Source organism: Mesitornis unicolor, unplaced genomic scaffold, assembly GCF_000695765.1.
Source record: "Mesitornis unicolor isolate BGI_N332 unplaced genomic scaffold, ASM69576v1 scaffold15347, whole genome shotgun sequence".
NCBI lineage: Eukaryota > Metazoa > Chordata > Aves > Mesitornithiformes > Mesitornithidae > Mesitornis > Mesitornis unicolor.
Genome location: NW_010198509.1, coordinates 430 through 21,167, shown reverse-complemented (window position 1 = coordinate 21,167; position 20,738 = coordinate 430). Strand labels below are relative to the sequence as shown.

At 35.2% G+C, this 20,738-nt stretch overlaps 1 protein-coding gene across 1 annotated transcript; it reads right to left on the bottom strand.

Moving 5' to 3' along the window:
• Window positions 1-1,154: 1,154 nt before the first annotated feature.
• LOC104533761 (pericentriolar material 1 protein) lies at window positions 1,155-20,410 on the bottom strand (the record flags this gene model as incomplete). Its single annotated transcript, XM_010189171.1, has 20 exons — window positions 1,155-1,579; window positions 2,673-2,796; window positions 2,912-3,004; window positions 3,216-3,469; window positions 4,450-4,525; window positions 5,489-5,637; window positions 6,368-6,506; window positions 10,363-10,560; window positions 11,114-11,248; window positions 12,319-12,452; window positions 12,687-12,824; window positions 13,135-13,255; window positions 13,838-13,966; window positions 14,054-14,226; window positions 16,259-16,417; window positions 16,984-17,339; window positions 17,982-18,168; window positions 19,255-19,448; window positions 19,918-20,063; window positions 20,188-20,410. Coding segments are annotated over 20 exons (3,154 nt in total), but the record flags the coding sequence as incomplete, so codon positions are not given.
• Window positions 20,411-20,738: the final 328 nt, after the last annotated feature.

Sequence of the window (20,738 nt, the reverse complement as noted above, 5' to 3'; positions counted from 1 at the left end):
GAGTTTCACAATTTACCATATAAACTAGATTTGTCTTAAATATGCACAAATCTTCATGTTCTACTTAATGAAAATGTCCTTGTTGAGGTCTACTAAATGATTCTTGTGCCAAGTTAGTGATTAAAAACTTTAATTTTGTTTAACTTTCACAGATTTGCCTATGTTACAAATTGTAAAGTTTTTCTTCCTGCATAGAGTATCACTAAAATTTAAAGCCTGTACAGTAACTAAGCTGTCTTCAAACCTTTTGATATACTTTTGTCTCTGGAGAGGAGAGGCATGTGATTATCATCTGCCATTTCAAAAGTCACTTAAACTTGGAAACACTCAAAACAACCAAACTAAGAAAAGAAATCACAGAAGAATCACTCATTTTATTCAAACTTCAGGCATATTTAGGCTTCACTGTCACTAGACTGTCTCCCACAGCATATAGCCACATTATTACATTAACCTCAAAAGGAAGATAACCCTGAATTAAAGATGACCATTGCTTTTTAACTACTATGAGAAAAGCACTGTAGTTGTTTAAGGTAAGCAGGACATCTGTAACGCAGCAGGCATAGCTTATTCAACATTTCTAGCTCAGTTTTATGACATACTGTTACTAGCAACTCCAATCTTAAAAAGTCAAGAAAATTTTTGTACTGGTTCAAGTTTTCCAATCTGCTTTTCTATAATCCTAATTTCATTTTTGCCATGAGGCTTCATTAGGTGCTAGCTTTAAGTGTTTTTATAAACATTAACTTCAATTGTAATTTGCTAAATTTCTTCCTTTCTACATGAAAACCCTTTTAAAGTCAAACACTTCAGGAACAAATTCTACAGGCTTCCAACTGCAGCACTTTTTAGTGTTACATGTGAGATGATACTAAAATTTTCAGCCAGGCTTATCTGTTCGCCTACTGAAAGTGCAAAACAGAAAATGCAGAAAAACACATGGTATTAACAGGGTTTTAACTTCAGCTCAGATAATGTGCTGATAGAACAGGAACAATTGTTTTTTCAACAGACCAGCTAAACGTAGGCTATAAAGGCAAGATGTAGATATGTACTGTGTCTACACCTCATATTCGTGGAAGTTGGAGAAACTTAGTGGGACAAGTCTCTTTCTCAGGAAAATGAGTGTTTCTCCAAAGAGGAGTAACAAACAGCTACAAACACGCTGATACTTAAGTCAGTGAACTTCCAACAACCTCTGCATACCACTTTGTAAACCAGAGGAAATCTTTTTCCAAAGACGAATTTACAGACAAGTCCAAACTTTATTAAAACTACCATTTTGAACAACTTTAAAATTACTAAACAAGTCACAATAAAAAATAAAAAAGATTAAGACAGAAAAAGAACAGTGCAGCAAAACTGAATAGAAGAGGATTCAGTTCCAGCTGTTCAAACTGCCACAGGCAGAAGTTAGCGTATCTATCCTAAGAGGCAGCGTGTAAAAAATTTTACATATTTATACACTTCCAGAATTCTGGGAATTTAGTGCTGATCTTCCATATGCATTTGTATAAACGGTGTTTATAAAAGCAGATATCTTCAGGTCATTCTCATGCACTTTGAGCTCCAAAAGTTTCTGTAAAATAAGAGTATACTCATTATTGACTAATAGCTACAAGGCATCAAAACACAGCTCTTGATCACATTTCAACTTGTAAATACCCATTAAAGCACCTCAATGAAATATTTAATCCTCGCCTTTTTTTCCACAAGCATCTTCAGCCACAGCTTACTTGAATAGCTGCAGCCATTGCCCATATACAGATGAAGAATGGCTTAGTTGCTACCTGTGATATCGTGTGGCGCGGCGTGGCGTGGCATTATTAGCCAGACTGTTCCCACACCAGGCACATGCAGCAGTATTCACCAAACTGATAGGACAGACTTCTGCTCACATAGCCATGACAAGCAGAATGGGAATGGGCAGTGAATGGGTTGCACCTTCCTTCATACTCTATTCTGAAAAATCCTATGCTGTCACTACAGCCGTATTAAAAAAACAAAACAAAACAAAAAACAACAAAAAAAACCCACAAAAAAACCCACTTGTGTCACAATATCAACATATTAAAAAAATTAAGCTGCTTTGACCTGCATTACCATTAAGTTTTTGTAGCTGCATAAATACTGTTTCATGAAAGCGGTGAATCATACGCACAAAGCTTTTTCTAGCTCATAGTATGATTCATATAAAAATAATTTTCTTTTCCCTGAAGAGATACTTTAATATTCTGAAAAGTCTTTTGAAGCTTTCTACTACAAAAATACCGAGCAGTCTGTCAGCAAATGATATTGAGCATTATTAAATCAGATAACAGCAATTATGGTTAACAGTATTATTAAACCCAAGCCTGTGTAACAAGAAACAAAAATACTATTCCATTTTAGTAAGTTTTAAAACCATTAAGTTGTAACATGCATTTTAAATATGTTAATTCTTATTACTTTATTAGCCACAGCATCTAACAAAAGTATATAGAAGGGACATGGAAGGCAAAATTCTTTCATATCAATGTATAATTTTCAAATGCACAATAACAAAAACCAGGATATTCTTTCAGTACCCACAATAACAGCTTACTTCAATCAGTGATAAGAAGATATTTAGATTCTGGCCATCCCAGAGTGTTTTCCCAATAGGTGCAGAGGATTTAGAAAATAATCTTTACCAGGTTCTTTCAGAGTTTGGGCATCTCCTACTAATTCTTGATCTTGAGCTCTACCTCCATCCAATAATTCATCAGACAAACTGTTGGTTTGGGCTTCTGTTGCTATTTTCTTCATTAATTCTGCCTGTGTAACAGATAAAGCAAAACTCAAAATTCTGGGTAATTCTTATTGCAGTCTAGATCATTTAAATGTTTAGGGTGTGCACTTCTACACAACTCCACAAACAACAGCAAAATACCTCTGAATACACTGCAAGTTTGAGGGGCAAGTCTTCAACTTTCACAAAGTCATCTTCATCAGATTTTTGGCTTACATTTCCAGAACCAGCTTCCTGTTAATAAAACCAGTGACAGTTAAGAGAATAGCGCTACTTTGTTTTATTTTCACTCCAAATTAGATTTTTGATTATTATAATAATAAAGTACAAAGTACATCACAAAACAATGACCATATCAAATCTGCAGATGAAAACAATAAATAACAATGAAACAGAAAAAAGATTCTATTTTCTCTTGCATGTATCTTAACTGAAATATACGCACATATTCATTCACTAACACAGGTGACTCTGTATCAGGGCTGCCAGCCATGGAGCTTTCCGAACTTGCAGCAGATGATTTGTTTCCTACACATGTTGTATCTAGTGTTTGAGTTTCATCCACTTGTAAAGATGAGTTTGATTCTTCTGTTTTCATACTGGCTGTTATAAAGGACTCTGGGGTATTGACTGTTAAAGTTGGTGTATTCTCCATGACATTGAGGCAATGAGGCAAAATTGTGGCCAGATCTTGTTCACCTAAAACCACAAAACTACATTTTAACTAGAGAAAATAAACCAGGTATAAAATGAACATACAAAAATCCCAGATTTTTTTTTTTAACACATTATTCTTCAAAGCTACAAATAAGCAGTGGATGTGAATCTGCCTGATTGAAATAAAACATCAGTTACTTGTACTCTCACATACTGAAGTATCAGCAACTATCATAAGACAGTATCTTAAGACCTAAACTTAAAAATTTTACTTGATATGGCTTTTAAAAAAACAAAAACAAACAAATCCAAAAAACCCAAACCAACCAAAAACTAACTTCCAGAACTATACAACCTACTGAAAAATATTAATTCCTTAACATTTTGACACATTCTTGGGGCAACAGAGGATCTGTTCAAATACTGCTTTTAGTCTACAAAAAAAGACCAAGAACAAAACCAGCAATTTTAACAAAGACCCCCAAGAAACACTAAGATTATAAGAAACATTCATACTAACTGGTAGTGTTTCTGTCTTTTGACAAAAAAAATGATTTCTTGGTTCTTAATCAGTTACGACACAGCATTACTCACAGAAATAAGTCTTTATATTTTAAAGTTATTTCAACTGCTAGTAAATGGTAGTAGTGGAAAAGGCAAGTACTAGACAAATCTAAAGATCAAAATATTGTAACAGACAAGCTAACTCTGCTACAGTTGTGTGCCAAAGGCTGCAACAATCAACTGAAATTCACACAAGCATCAAAACCACACCAACCTACCTAAGATTATTCCAGGCTTCCTCTTTGAAAGGTCTGCTGTGTGTGTATCAACACAGATACATCTAGTCAATGAATACAGTTTGATGAAAAAAACCCAACCAAACAGCCCAGGAAACTCTTGCAAAAGTGATGTCCTTCCTATTAATTACATATATCACAGGCACTATCCAAGATAATTCTTACAATATGCAAATTCATATAGAAGTGTTAATCTCTTCAGATACTGCATACTGGGCTTACCTTTAACATTAACAGATTCTTGTTCTGATGACAAAATCTCACTGCTTTTTGTCTTATTCAATTCTTGGTTCAAAGTCTATTGGGGAAGGTGAAAACAAGTTAAAACACATTCTACTAATCAGCTTCATATGTTATTGGCTCATTTACTCTTCCTTGCTAACTAGAAACGCTATACACTTGCTTTGCACTTTTGTTTTTAACTACTTTGAAATAAAGCTAGCATATTCTACACTCTATTCATCAGCTGGTTAACCACACTTTCAGAAACTATTAACACTGATGCGTATGTTTTATCTAAGCATTTCATTTTATTTTTACTATAGTAGTTTCCAGGTAAACTCTCTAGTTCCACTGAAAAGATCTGTTGTTTTAGCCTTTAAAGCAAGATGTTCCAGTTGCATCCTTGCCTAAATGTTAGCAGCTGTTGAGTAAACCAAAGTTTAAAAAGACTCGGAAGTCAATCTTATTTACAGAAATGTAAAGAATTAACAAGTCTCCAGAACCAGGCCACACACATACAAATGTTTTTAAGGAAACTAACAGTGAAATCACAATAGAAGCTAGTAACATTTCACTGTTGTTCTAGAAAAATGTATTACGTGATGAAGAGGAAAGACAAATCAAAGACATGCTAGAAAACAAGAGTCAATGGCTTCTGCAACAGAAAGCCCAGCTAGAACTTCTTGTTAGCAAACACACTGAAAGAACCAGGTAACGGTTTAAAACTTGCTGCTTTTTTGAAAGTTGTTTTCTACTCCAGATTAACATTTTCTCTTTCTGATAGATTTAAACATTAGTTTTGTGTGTGTTCATCCACCCATTTTGGCATCAGCAATACCAAAAATATATTCAGGTGGTGAATGAGTGGTAGATATTTTTTATGTAGCAGCTATTGCTTTCATGTAAGTTCTTGAATCTTTCTTCTACTTTCATTAGCATGAAAGCAGTACAAGAAAAAAATGAAATGTTTTATGCAAGTATTTGTCTGAAAAGCTATGCATTGGCTTGGTTTGTTCTGCATTCACAACTTTGGTGATACCTGTTCGTTTTCAGTTGTTGTTTCACTGCTGGCTTGTAGTGATGTCTGCACATCAACAGGTCCTTCCTCAAATTCTATTTCTTCATCTTCATTCTCATCTTCTCCACTGCCATAGTTAGTCAGAGCCTGCGTTTCTGCTTTTGATAAACCTGAAAGCAAAACAGTGTAAAACCACCTTCATGTTGGATTTACATACTGACAGAGCCTGACAGAGTAGAAGTCAGGCCGCAAAACACAAATCTTTTTTGGGAATTTACTGCAACGACCACTTGTAACTCATAATTCAAAACATTATTTGAAATTAAGATACAGTGATGACTTATTTTCAAAGATCCATATGCTCTACATAAACTGTATTGCCAACAAACACCACTATGTTGGTGCAAAATATGTAAGTTACTGAAACAAGTTGGTGTGAAGAATTTAAGTATAAGGGAAACCAGGCGATGAGCAGTTGGTATAAGATGACAAACAGGACAACAAATATGCAAGCTTTAGGAGAAGCATATTCAAAAATCATCATTTAAATGCAAAACTGCAAAACATTTCAGCAGCTTTTACATCCTTCAGGTTAAAGTTTGAGAAACTTCAAGTTTAGCTGAGACAGGATATGTAACTTAAACAATGAATCTGAATTCAACATGTGCTTCCACAGATCTACTGATTACTAAGAACGAATGCTCCTCTAAATTGGAATGTTTAACACCCTTGACATCAGCAGTAAATAGAGTACTGGAAAACTTTCACTGGAAGAGACCTCACTAGAAAATCTGTGAGGGAAGGCATTACACAGCAGTACTTCACACAAATCCTGTTGTAAAATTAGTTGGTCAAAACTACACTGAAAGCATTGAATAATGAACTACAAAAATCACTTACTTATTGCCACTGGACCGTTTTCACTTTCCTCATCTTCCTCTTGATCAGATGCATCTGACCTAATACTTTCAGGAACTCTACTACCATCATACATTTCTGAGTCCTGTGCTGGTTTAACAGTTTCAGTCTCATCCTTGTCCTAGGAGAAACAAAAAAAAAAAAGTTATGGTTTCTGCATCAAGGAGTCACCTTTTTGTTTTTCAAAATTCAAAGAGCTACAGACTAAAACCTAATGTTTAAGAAGACTTTAAGGCCCAGAAATAAATACTGCGAAGCTACTCCTGAAACAGAGCATCAAAATCTACTCTAAAAGAGTACGCACTGTTCCGACACAGCTATCAAGGACATCGTAACTGAGTATTTCATTAACGGAAAAGGTTCACACAGATCAGCATGTTAGCTTAAAGATTTAAATAAATTAGATTTGTCAATATCACAAGGAAGACAGACACACTTGCATTTTTACCTCCTACTGACTTCCTTAACTCTCCTAAATGACCTCTAGTCAAAATGAGGAAAGTTCCTTACTGTCGCTTCTTGCTTCTTTGGCAATAGTTACTCAGCATTTTCTCTACTGAATGATTTTCAAGGCCACTTGAGAGAGAGAATTCTGCTCTGTCTATACAAACTCCAAGTAAAGCCACGAGTTTGGCTCTAAATTTTGAAAGGACTCTTCTAGACTACAGTGACCGTAAGAAGTGATATACAGATTCCCACTCTCACTTTCAAAGCAGCGTGACAGAAGCGCTAAGCCCTAGAAGAAAGCACTGATCCTATGTCCATACATGCCTCTATATATGTCTATGCCCATTTAGGAAAGCATTCAACATTCTACTCAGTACATCACCTAGATCTTCCCCTTGGTTGGAAAAAGCTGAGCATTTCAGCACAAAATCCAAAATTTCACATACAACCCCTTTCCCTAAACACAGTCGGTTTTTTTTAGTGGTTTTCAAAACAAAGCGAGAAGGGAGACATTTAGGGCCTTAATGTTTAATACTCAGAGCACACACATACTTTGACTCTGAGGACTTCAAGTTCCATTTGTCCCATCTCAGAACATGTGCCTTCTCCTTAAAATGAAAAGCACAACTTATTCCATATCATTAAAAATGCTAATTGTCAAAAATAACTAAACACCGTCTCTATTTACTGTTATTTACTCTATTGTTATTTAATTCTTCAAGGAATAACTCCACTCTCAATGCTCTGAGCTGAGAATACAGGCAACAGCCCCAGACCAAATCCTACAGTAAACATGCTTGGAACAGGTCTTTTCTTTTTTCTTTAAAATATAGAAAATTAATACTAAAAGGAAAACCAAGATCTTACCCTAAAAGCTGCTCAGCAAGTATCACAAATTATTCCATTTCAGTTGTATAGCAGTCAACACAAACTTTGCATTTTAGGCTTTCAAACTGTCAGTCCTAAAGCAAAGCTCTTTCAACACAAAGGTCATCGACAATAAATTAAAAAGCATTTTAATACTATCTTTGTTGATCTGAGTGCGCTTTCTGAAAGGTACAAGATAATGTTTTATAACAAATGAAACGAACAGTTTTTACACTGGTAATGGCTCTAAAAGTAGAAACAGGAGTAAAACCAAGAGCAACCAAGGAACTGGTATCCAAGTCATGCTTACTGAACGCATAGAATAACAAAGACACTGATGAAGGCAGGTTTTCTTGGTAGTAATTTTCTAGACTGTCAACTCAAATTAAAAAAAGGGAAATTATGAAAGTAAATTATAAAGTAAATCACTGAAAATAACAGAAAGGCAATAAAACCCATGATGTTTACTAGATTTATAAACACTAGGAAATGAGCTGCTTACAGATGCTGGATTTGTATGACAAAAAACAGTAAGCCTAAGTGATCTGTGAAATTATCTGAGAAATAAACAGTTGAGAAGCATAAACATACTTTGTCCTCATCGACATCTTCAGCAGATGAACAAACATCCACCTGGAGACCTTTTTTTGCCTAGAAGAAACATAAACTGTCTTCAATTCTAAACTGAAATAACTTTGAAATACTGAATCAAACTAAGGCTTCATGAATGCCTGGCTGAAATGCCAATCCTACCAACAGTTGCTACCTCAAAATGGCAATAAGCCACAGGGACTTCTATACTACAAGAGATGGTTACACAGATGTCTTCAAAATTTTAGAGTTGCAAAATATTACAAAAACTGTGCTAGCCCTCTTTAATTAGGCAATGGTGTTAGAATGCTAATTCTCCAGTCTGTGGTTAAATCACATTTAGCATTTAAAATTATATATACCAGCTGCCGTCAAGACACAGAGAGCTGTGTTTTTCAGTGTGGAATCTAAAACCAGTCAGCTTAGTGGACTCAAGACAGACAAAAATCAAGCAAGATCAGATGTGTCTGGATCAGGATCCCAGACCTGAAAGCTGTGAGAAGACCACGACATAATTGTGCAGGTCTGTACAAAGCAACCAGGACCTATCAGTTCCAGCCTATCTCTGGCTCTGTTGGATCTGAACTGCTGCCACAGCAACAGGGGAAACATTGACCTTAACTCTTACTTCTCCGTCTTCAAGGAGAGGAAAAGAAACCCCAGATCTAAGTTGGCTCCATGCATTCTTATAGCAGTGTATAAACCAACAGTTTATGTAGCAAAGACCAAATGAGTAACTCCAGATAAAACAGGAAGTAGTGTCCAAATCCTTCTGGATTCAGTGTTTCTTTGGCCTCTTTACAAGGCACTCTGCAGTCTCTCTCACACTAGCCTTATTACTGGTATATCCAAGTTGAACTACCTTGAAATGTAGCTGATGATACACTTAAGACTACTTATAGGACTTTGACAGATTCACAAAACATTTCCGTTGGTATTTTAAATAAGTTAAGGGTTTGCTTTGGTATTTGTGTTTCTAGAAGAAAGCGGGAAGGACAATGACGTCATAATCATACTATGCAAGAAGAAACATTGAGGCAGATACCTGACCAATGTAAGCATACAAACATCATCTGTTCTACTGTTTGTTTTGCAAACAGTTCATAGAACTAAAAAAGCTATGTTCCTAAAAACTGTAATACTGAAATTAAAAATAGGAATGCAATACCTTTAATAATCTAAATGGTGCAAAAAACACTCCAAACTTTTGTTAGAGTAGAATAAGTACTATAGTCTGAAATATTTTTGAAACATCTATATAATTTTTACACTCAAGTCTAGAAAGTGATACTTTCTACATTTGGGAACAAGCCAACTATTTGATGATTTTGTAGGACTTACTCAAGTTAGGTAAAGATGGCACCTGACTAAGCTACTGCAAAGAAAGCTGTAGGCATAACTGGAGAGACCATGAACTGAGACACCCATATGTCAAAATATTTAGCTCAGATATATATATAGGCCTTTGTCTTCCCAAGTAACCATGACACACATGATGGAGCTCTGCTTTCCAGGAGATGGCTAAACATCGCCCTGCCAATGGGAAATAGTGAGAGAATTCCTTGTTTTGCCTTGCTTGCATACACAGCTTTTGCTTTGCCTGTTGAAGTTTCTTTATCTCAACCCATGAGTTTTCTCACTTTTACCCTTCTGATTCTCTCTATTCCTCTATCCCTCTGGGGGCAGGCAGTGAGAAAGTGGCTGTGTGGGGCTTAGCTGCCTACTGGAGTTAAACCACAACTACTCAATGGCCCCACTTGACAATACTTTTCAACACGTGACTATTTCTTCCTACGTGCACATATAACCATTGAAACACATTTTCTGAGTTACCAACAACAGAGTCTACAGAATTAGATACCCATAACTGACACTTACTTGCAATACAGGACACCTCTCTCACTGAGGAGAACTAGTTCAAGCTTCTACACATGCAATTCTGTGACTATACAGACCTCATTTGTAAAAAAATATACAAATAACCTATGAACTAAGGTAATCAAAGCGGTTTAAGAAATAGAGATATTTAGGAAACTCAGAAAAGCTACATTTTGAAAAAAAATAAACCAAACCTCTTTAGCATAAGACTGTATTACTTCAGTAGTTTCTATTTTTCTTTTACATCTCTGTTTTACAGAAATACTGTTGTTGTCCAAGTCTTGCATGAGTTTAAAAAAGGCTAATTCATTAAACAACACTTCAGAGATCTCCACAAGAAGATCCTCTCCACAATCTTTTAATTTTCTACCAGCAAATTTTGCCAGTGAGTCCTGTGAAGAGAAAGAATACTTCAGTTTTTGAAACAGGCTTTCAAACTTCAAAGATTAAGTATTTGCAATCTTCCCAATAACTCAAAATAAGGTAGTTATACAATAGCTTGTGTTTTTTTAAACATGTTTTAGCAGCTTACACAGATCTTAAGTAGAATCTTTAATCACATAGCACAGAACTTACAAAGTTACTGATTTAAGTCTATACGTGTAGGAAAGAAAAACAAATAAGATATTAAAAAAACAAAAAAACCACAAAGAAAAGAGCAGCCTATTTATTTTCAAGAATTTATACAAAACGTCCATGAAGATCATCACCAGAACTCCCCTTGAAGACAGCCACAGGCAGGATATACACCTCTCTCTATCTGGCAGTGATGAAAAAGTTCTGTGCATGGTAAAGCTTTAATTTTAGGAAACAGGGTAATACCTCATTGCTGTATCAAAGCTGGAGGACAATAGCAGCTATGCTACTGAAGTTGGACAATATCACTGGTTTATCCGTTGCTCAAGTTGCAATAGTGTTGCAGAACTTCACTGACAAACTACTAACCTGAAGTATACTGCCAAGCTGCTTATGAAAGAACTTCACAAATTCTTTACTTTCATCATTTTGTTGTGTAAGAGTCAAGACCATACGTCTTACTGATGTCAATAATTGAGAAGAGCACACTTCATCCATGTGTTCCTAAACAAGTATCACAGAGTGAGCTTAGTTACCACTTAAACAAAATTGCTATCAACTCAAATACTGAAATTAATTTCTAAAATAAATTTTAAAATCACCTGTCTACTGAAGGAACAGCACTTCATGAAGAGGTCCTAACCCACCTCGCAACACAAACTAACTGGAACACAGTTATAGCAGATACCATACTTCATTAATGACTGATTGGCAAAGACACAAAAAGCTTTATCTCACTTTTCCAATACATTAGTACATGCCATCTTTTAATATCTGGACAAACCAAGAATCTTCATATATTGTGGTTGTGTACTTAAGTGTACCAAAGTTTATCTTAAGGTATCTACTGTTGTAAACTCCCCTAAAACTGCAAACAAAATGGAAGTCTTCAGGCACCGAGACTCTGGCATGTGAACAATATACACAGTTTTTCAAATCAGTATCAACCAAGTAAACTATTAAACAAATCTAAGTTTATATATTGTGCAAACTATAAAAGGTAACAGGGAGTTTACTTAAGCATCTCACAACTCAAACTTCTCAACTCTTTAACCTTGCAAAAATCAACTGTGACTATTTCTCCTTCAGTAGTACGTTTCTCCTCTGTACTCACTGACGTTTATAAGCTCTTAACAATTTTAAAGGTATTTGTAAACAGAAGAAAATATGCCAAAACTCAGAGCTAAAAGATTAAGTTACATTGTATGTAACAGTTTTAATTAAAATTATCTCAGTTCTCTTTGCTAAAAGGCAGCGAATATTTCAGAAGTACATTCTCAAACATGTCTGTCTATCTGATTTGGTCAGCTCCAAAGACAACTCTATTCTTCATGTCAAGTCCACCAGCCCTATGCAATCTAGAAACCTAACCATTTTTTTCTCCCATGAAAATATTCATAGAATCTTTTTGTCAGAGCATTTAATCCTTACTTCATCCTCAGCAAGAACGCAACTTAACATATATTTGTTGGTAGCTGTTGCTGAGATGCAAGTTATCAATTTCAAATAATGCTCTTTTATGAAATTATACAGGTCTTTCTCTTAATTCACGTATTACTGAAAAGAGTTCTTACCTTTAGAAAAGGAATGACCTCCTTCATGATTGCTTTAATCTGCCGGTCAAGCTGCTGAGTATCTATACGAGGACATGGAACAGCAGAAACTTCACTTGGCTGTGGCACAGGAAGACCTTCACTGGCACTTGGACCTCAATAAAAAAATTGCACATTTAAGTCATTCAACATTACTATTAAGTAAGTGCCAATTTCAAAACCATGTATTTTCCTTCTTAAAAAATAAATCGTATTTACTTAAGTATCCTTTGAAACTTTGCTAAATTTTCAATATAAATGAAGAAGAATGCAAGTTAGCCAATTAAAGAATTCTTGATATTTAGAATAATTATTTTCTAAAACTAAGCAAAATATATATATGTGCATACCTTCTAATTTAGCAGCAGAAGCACCCTGAAAATTACTAGAGCAGCCCTCAGAGTCAAGGGTACTTTCAGCTTCAATTTTCATACGCTCATATTCCCTCATCCTAGCCAAAGCTTGATCTAAGTGAATCACTGTGTCGCCTATATTTAAAATAAAAACACCTTTTAATCTAAATAAAAAGTTTTTAATTGATAGACAAGTAAACAATTATAAAAATCAATTCAAAGCCCCAAATTTTGAAATCTACGTATAACTATCATTAAGTTATAATCTGTTACGCTCTTTCATCAATGCAAGTTGTTTCACAAGTGGCTAATTTCTCTGTTTACAAAAACACGTAGTTACACACTAAAAATCAAAGAATAGTATACTATTTAAGAGCAGACAATGGCAGGCATTTTAAGAGGGAAGAAGGGAGTAGAACAACATTGTAATTCACATCATTCTTACCAAGGTCATCAGTGGCAAAGGGTTCAAAATTTGAAGATGTAGACATAGTACTTCCATTGTCTGCATCATTTTGTTCACAATCTTGGCATGCTCCTGTAGAAAAGTTCTTGCCAAAAGTTTCCTAAAAAACATCAAAGAACTGAATACAAACCAGGAATGTACTGTCTTTTCACAGATGTGTCAACAAGCCAGCAATCCTTTTCAGCCACATGCTATGGTATCAAGACCTGTCTCCAGGCTGCTTGACTGGAGGACAACACTACTTTCAGAATGTAAATCCATTAGGTGATTCTACCACGTTTGTTTCAAATACTTCAACTATAAAATACATAAGAAAGTGTACAGAGGCATTAGTGATTTCTTAAATACAAAAAAGCAAAAATTCCTTGGAAATCTTGCCCTGACCTTACTCACAGGAGAATTTTAGCTCTTTTTAAGTATCATTTTCTGATTTGCCTCCCTCTCCATGTTCTGTTCCTCCCTGACACATCATTCATTTCCAGCATCAAGAATAATACCACGTTTAATCCCTTTTGGATTAAGATTCTCTTGCATTTCTTTGTTTAGAAAAGTCTGTGTAAGTTGGTACAAATTTTAGAAAAATTCAGTTGCTAGGATGAATGTTTTAATACATAAGCCTGCATGTTCATTGAAAAGACAGGAAAAGTTGACAATAAACTAGCTTCTGAACTTGAAAACTTACATCATCTGTAGAAGCAAGGCTTTCACTGGGAGTGAGTTCAGAATTTGATGCTATCCATGCTGCAGAATTCAGTGATTTTGTGTGCTTCCCTTTTTCATTGTTCTCAGACAAGTGTCTAGTCACTATGTCCTGGAAAAAAAGATAATAAATCTATACTGTAAAAAAGGATCTAAGATTTGTTTGATTCACACACAAGATCAAAAATTTTGTGCGTACCTGCAAAGCATACAGAGCCCTTTGCCTCAAGTAATCGGTATTTAACAGCTGAAGCTCATGGAAAAGTTCAATAAGAAAGTGGGGACGAGACTCATTTTGAGAAATAAGTGTTGCCACTTCAGAATAAATTGTGTCTCGCAAAGCTTCAAACATAGAAAGATCACTACCAGTTTCTGTAGAAAAAAGAAGAAAACTCACTAAGTCCACAATAGGCAGTCTTCTTTCAACTGGATGCATATTAGGTACAGATACACAAATTATGTCTCATCATTGTAGATTCCATTATATAGCTGCTTTCTTAAAGCTTACTCATGTAATGAAGGGCAAAGATTTAAACATTCTGAAATTGTACTTTATGAAATCCTTTATGTACAAAATGAAATACAGAATAGGAATAATTATCTTTACAATTTTTAAACAATACCTTCAGAAAATATTCTTTATTAAAAAGAATATTGCACACAAAATGTTGCTTTCAGAAGAGGTATTTAGCACTGAAAATGGAGCTTTAAGATATTTCAAATGAGATAGCCAAAGGTCTCAAGTTTATATAATACAGGTAGTCCACACTTCTGCAACACAAGCAACAACATTAAGAAAGCTCTAGACTGAATTCAAGAAAGCCATTCCTTCCCTCACAAGCATAATCCAGCATTCTCATACATGTCTAACATCACTTCTGAGGCTCACTTAAGACCTCTTAGCCTATTACATATGTATGAGAAGACAGTGTATTCCCTAATAAGCCTCCTACTCCTTTGAAAATTAAGCATTATCCTTGCATCACAACAGTTAAAATTATTACACACATTTTGGCAAGTGTTGAATGGAAAAAGTTAAATTTGGAAAACTCAGCTTAGTTTAACAGATGCATATTTGTTAGTATTCAAGTTAATGAAGTAATTAGCAATACAGCAAATATTACTGTGCAGTTTGATCATCTGCAAATAGTTAACCAGTACTTTTTAGCATAGAGGCAAGCTTTTTCAGCCTTTAGTAAGCCACCAGAAATCACCTCCCTCTCCCATAAATAAAACACATAGTAGCTTTTAAACATACTAAAAATGCCTACCGAAATTAGGGTCTTTGGGGTTTTTTTCTGCGTATTTTCTATTTGTAATAGTGACTAACCAAGAATATGAAAAACACGTTCTCCATAAATGTAATTCAAAGTAGTCTGTATTGTTGCATTTCATGCAAATTACAAGAAACTTCTCTTGCCGTTATAGAGAAGGTGCTGCAACAGTACTATTTTGAACATCTGCTAAACAGTGAGTTATAGGACCAAAGGTAAGAGGGAAAAAAAGTAACAGGACATTGTTGAAGCTAAGCAGTGAATGCATTACCTGGCGCTTCAATGCATGCATTTCTGTTAGACTGCTGCAGAATTCTCCTAGCATGCGCTGTAGGAAAGTGGGGATAGACAGTGATAAACACAAAAATGTGCACCAGAAATAAAGACAGGGTCTATACAAAACAGCAGGAGGAAGACTGCTTAGTCATCCAAACCACATCAAAGCTGCTTATTGTGACAACTGGACTAGTAAAAGTTTATTATGTATACCAATAAACAGCTCTCAGTGTGGACACAGTTACATTGACAAAGCTGTACACTGTGCTACAATGACTAAAGTATCTGCATCTTTCAAACAAAACAAAAGGTTCTGGCAGAACCCAAAAAGACACAGAAGAGAATATTTTTATGATCTAGATGCAAGAAAAGCAGTGCAGATGGCAAAAATGTAAAGGTTTATGTGATGTTATAAGACTGAATTGGAATGGTATTTCACAGAGCTCTTTTAAGCATGAATAGGAAGAAAACACATATGCAGTACAGAATGTAGTTTAAACGCTGAACAAAGTTTCATCTGTTGTGCATTTACTTTCCACAAAAACACTGACAAACCGGTGATGTTTTTGGTTGTCTAGATTTTTGGTTGCTTTACAGTAGCTGGTTTGTTTCTAAATTATTTTAATCAAGTACCTAACCTACAGAAAACATATAAAAGCAATCAGTACTCAACTTCTTACACACTTTTATGTTTACAGCATATTTAGGAATCAAAAAGCAAAATTCACATGCTAAAAATACAGCATTGTCATCTTGTCGTAATAAATCGCTTTTAAATAATACGCTAGCAACAGAGTACAGAGCTCCTTTACTCAGAGAAGTTCACAAAATTACTGACATCCAGAAATGAATACCTGAAGACATTTCTGTAGATCTACTGTATTTAATTATTTTTTCCAACTGTTCCCGATTCCTTTTGCTGAACACTTTTGCATGAACAACCTCTTCAGTGTGTCTGCTTTTATTGCTCTTGCAGGGTTCACATACACTAGAAGCGCTTGCACTTTCATAACCTTATTGGAGAGAATGAAAAGGAAGAAATAAAAAAACCCCAAACTTACAAAATGTTTTACTACTTCTATAAATTTGTTTGAGAGTAATCTCAAAGATGTGAAACGCCAATGATGTTTCCTAGCCAAAATTTTTCCTCTGTGCACTGAAGCCACACAATAGCACTAAATCCTCAGTGACTGCAACAGTACTACACATACTAGTACTGTCCCTCCTCTCATTCATTATTTTACTGAAGCCCAGCTTGCAGTAAGTCACCCACTTTGAACATGAAGACATAATTAAAAGGAAGATTCTCCTGGTGGCTTATTCCAAACTTCAGTGTATTTGCATCCACTATCCATTCAAATAATCATGTGTTAATGGTTCTGTCATTTTGTTAGTAATGGTTTTTATTTACTGAAATACTAAAAAACCTTATGTAGTTAAGGTTATGTAAAGAGAATTCATATTTCAATAATTTATTTTCATTATTATAAGTATCATTCCGAGAGTAAATTCTCTGAAATGCAATTATTATAATCCAAGTTGAGTTTGCCATGGTATCTAAGATTACTTTACAACTTACCAATATTTTTAGTTCTGCCTTTTAGCTGAGAAGAACACTTCCTCTTATTTTTCGATTTGGGTGTTTTATCTTTTGATGCCAAGCTTGCTTGCGCTGATGCTTTTCTGGATTTAAATGCCTTTGTCACAGTAGTTGGATCTACTGGATCAGGCATGCTACTAAAACTCTCCAAAGACTCTTCATCAAACTCTCTTCTCCTGCTCACATCTGACTGATTTTTATGACTGGAAGCAATGTTTTGTACTGAAACTGCAAAACCTGCTTTCAGCTGAGATTGATCATCTTTTTTCACTTCCCGGCTATCATTAAGCCAAGTTGATTGTTTTTCCATTTCCTCTTCAGGTTGTCTATGACTCCTTCTGTCAGGAAGAAAGAAACAATGTATCACAACCTAGTCTCTCAGAAACAGCCTGTATTACCAGACAAACAGCTTTATCCAGAATTCAAGTTGTCTGCCCTAGTTACTTAGCCATCAACTGAACACTGAAAAAAAACAGAAAGAAAATCTAGGGTGAACCCTTCCGAATGTGAAAATGAAGATGACTGAAGAAATTAGCATTTATCATTGATTTCAACCTGAATATACTCATGCAGCTATTGCGGTGCTCAAATAGGGCATTTCTTCAAACAACATTCATTACAATCTACTGTAGCACAAAAAACACAAAAACATTCACTGAAATTATATCCTCCAGTTATTCAAACAGGTCAGTTTCTAAAAACATGGAAATGAAATCTTCCTCAACTTACAAAATGTATCACAAAAACCACTACAACTCCTGAAACACAAATTAAATGATACATTAAGTTAACAGACAGAAAAGCAGAATACTTTACTAAAAAAAGTAAAAGAAATAAACTGGAAATTGTAAAAGTAAAGCTCATCTTGGAATTCGATTACAAACCCCTAAAAGAATAATGAATTCCCACAACACCCAGAAAAGAGAGGAGAGGGAGGATAAATGATTAAAGGAGAGTTGCACTGTGACATTAAGTACCTTTGGTTTTCTGCTCCGTTAGAGGAACCACTTTCAAAAGGTTTGGGGAATGCCATATACTCAGTTCTCCCAGAAGCATTATGATCTAAAGGATGTTGTTGTTGTTGCTGCTGCTCACTGCTGCGTGGGGAAATATTGTGTGCAAAATCTCCAAAACTAGAAGGGAACACTGGATTATAGTTGATACCTATAAAGTAAACAAGAGAGTCAGAAGATACTACCTCATTTACCTGTATGACAAAAGTCAAATCTGAGATGTATTGTACGGCAACATGAAATTACGAAGCAAAAATACAGTGGGGAAGTAAAAACTGCTTCCGTCCTGAAAGCACTGTAATAATCAGAATTTATCTTACATGCACGTTTTGAACATTACACATGCCACTACAGTCCCATCAGTGGAGAGATGAAGGTACTTCAAGAAACTCCAGTAAAGAGCTCCTACAAGCGAGGGTAAAAATGACATCAAGTTCCAAAAAAAGGCAGAGTTCTGTCTGCAGGAAGACTTTATCAATACTTCAGCTACCATCAGTAGTTCCATACAATTTAAAATATACCCTTAAACAGAAAACAGGTTTTAGAATCTGAAAGCTACAATCTAGGTTTATCTCTATTTCCTGGTTTCCTGAAAAGCCTGAAATGTATTATTTAAGATAGCTTTAACAACTCCTAATGATACAGTAAAATACCTACAATTTTTCCCTTTTCAAATTCAACAGTAAAAGTAGATTTGGTAATGAGATTAGGAACATTGCATCCAAGTCAACATTAACTCTATACCTCTGATAGGAACAAAAGTTAGTAATACACTCCATTTACAGCCATTTCAAACAAAAATGAGTGCTGGAAGTTCTAAGAAAATAATAAATAATTACCAAGTGCCACCTTCAATTAAAATTAGAGGGTTCACTTAGTCAGAACACTATTAAATGATTGCTGAAGGTACATTAAAGCTTCAAACACTGCTTCTGACATGTTGGACACAGAACATTTAAAATGTTAACTTTGTGGTGTGGGTATTGTCGACTACAACCAATTTCTTACTGAGGAAGTCTTGCTTTTCATACTGAAGTCAAAATATAAGATTGTTCAGCAATAAACATTAACAAACATCTGCTAGGATAATATGGACTCATCCAAGCACTTCTAAAGACTGTTTCAACATAAAGAAAAAGTCACGAGTTTCAGCAAGTTCACATTAAGATTTCAACGAAATGAGAGAACAGAAGTTTTGGAAATACGTATTACTTTTCATGTCTGTAGTAATACTCACCTGGAGCAAAGGAAGAAAAATTAGTAAATCCTGGAACATTAAATAGGTTCACAGGTTGTGGAGGAAAGCTGAATGGACAGAAAACAGGAGATGGAGGTGGTGGTGCACTACTACCTCTCTCCTGTCTCGATGGCTTCTCTTGACACTGTTGTTCTTCTTGCTGGCGCATAAGATCACTTAACATTTGTTTCAACCTTCAAAACAAGGGAAAATAAGCACTTGGGGAAAAAAAATGCAAAGGGAAAGCTGTAAATTTATACTCGAGTAATCTGAGGTTCATATTGTTTCATCTGCCCCATGTAATGTACATAAAGAACTGCTCCATTAATCTAGTAAAAAAAACAAAACAAAAAAACCCCAAAAAACAAACTTCAAGGAAAAAAAAACCAAACAACATCTTGTATGCCAGCTTTTGGTTCTCTTCACTAAAGATTACTTAAAAAGAACCATCTCAAAGGCAGTAAAGCAGCAGTTAAACCAACAAACCAAACACCAAAACCCACAAAACCACCAAAACCACTGTATGCAATTTCAAAAGCTTGTAATCAACTCAGAAGTTAAATAATCTCATTTCACCATGACCTGTAACCTTTTATTCACAAAACCATGTTCTTTGTTACTGAAACATATACAATTTCACAAACACTAATACAGCCAACAAACCTTTGGACGTTATTCTGCTGCCAAGTCAGTTGAGTGTAACATTGGTTTAACTGATGCATGATGAGATGTACTTGTGAAGATGCGACATTATTAGGCATCATACTGTAAGGGCCTGTAAGCAGAGTCTGCAGAAGACAAGAAAGGGTCTGTGGAAAGAAAATACATGACAGTGACAAAATTATCAAAAGCAGAAGCTATTGTTGGAAAGATTAGAGAAAAAAAAAGACAAGACAATGGCAGAAAAACAAAAACACTGCTCTTCATATCTACCTGCTGATCCTGCATCAAAGTTTGACAAATGCTAACACTAAATTCATGCTGTTTCTTCAACTGATCAATCTGCTCTTGCCATTGTTCCTTTTCTTCCACATATGAAAGTTCAGACATCCACCGAAGGTTTTCCTGACGCTGCATACTTATGTTTTGCTGTTGCCTGGCATTAGACAATGGACGGTAATTCCCGTCTGCTGAAAGAGGATGGCAGTTTTTCCACCTGGGTAAGAAAAAAAAAAAAGGAAGAATGAAGACAAAAGTTGACAGTTCAAACAACACCTTCTAATGATAATTCCATTATTCAAATTACATTTCAGTTCTATGTAAACAACTCACTTGGCACAGGCCATTTCAGTGTACCAGCGTACCCACTGATTTTGTCAATCCAACATTATACTAAACAAATGAAAATAACAGCCATCCAATGCCAACCACTGCCAAAAAAGAACTGCTAAGGATGTTTCTGGGTCTTATTTTCAGTATCATCCATTACTTACATATAATATGTACTCAGATGAAAACAGACACCAACATAACAATAAGAATTA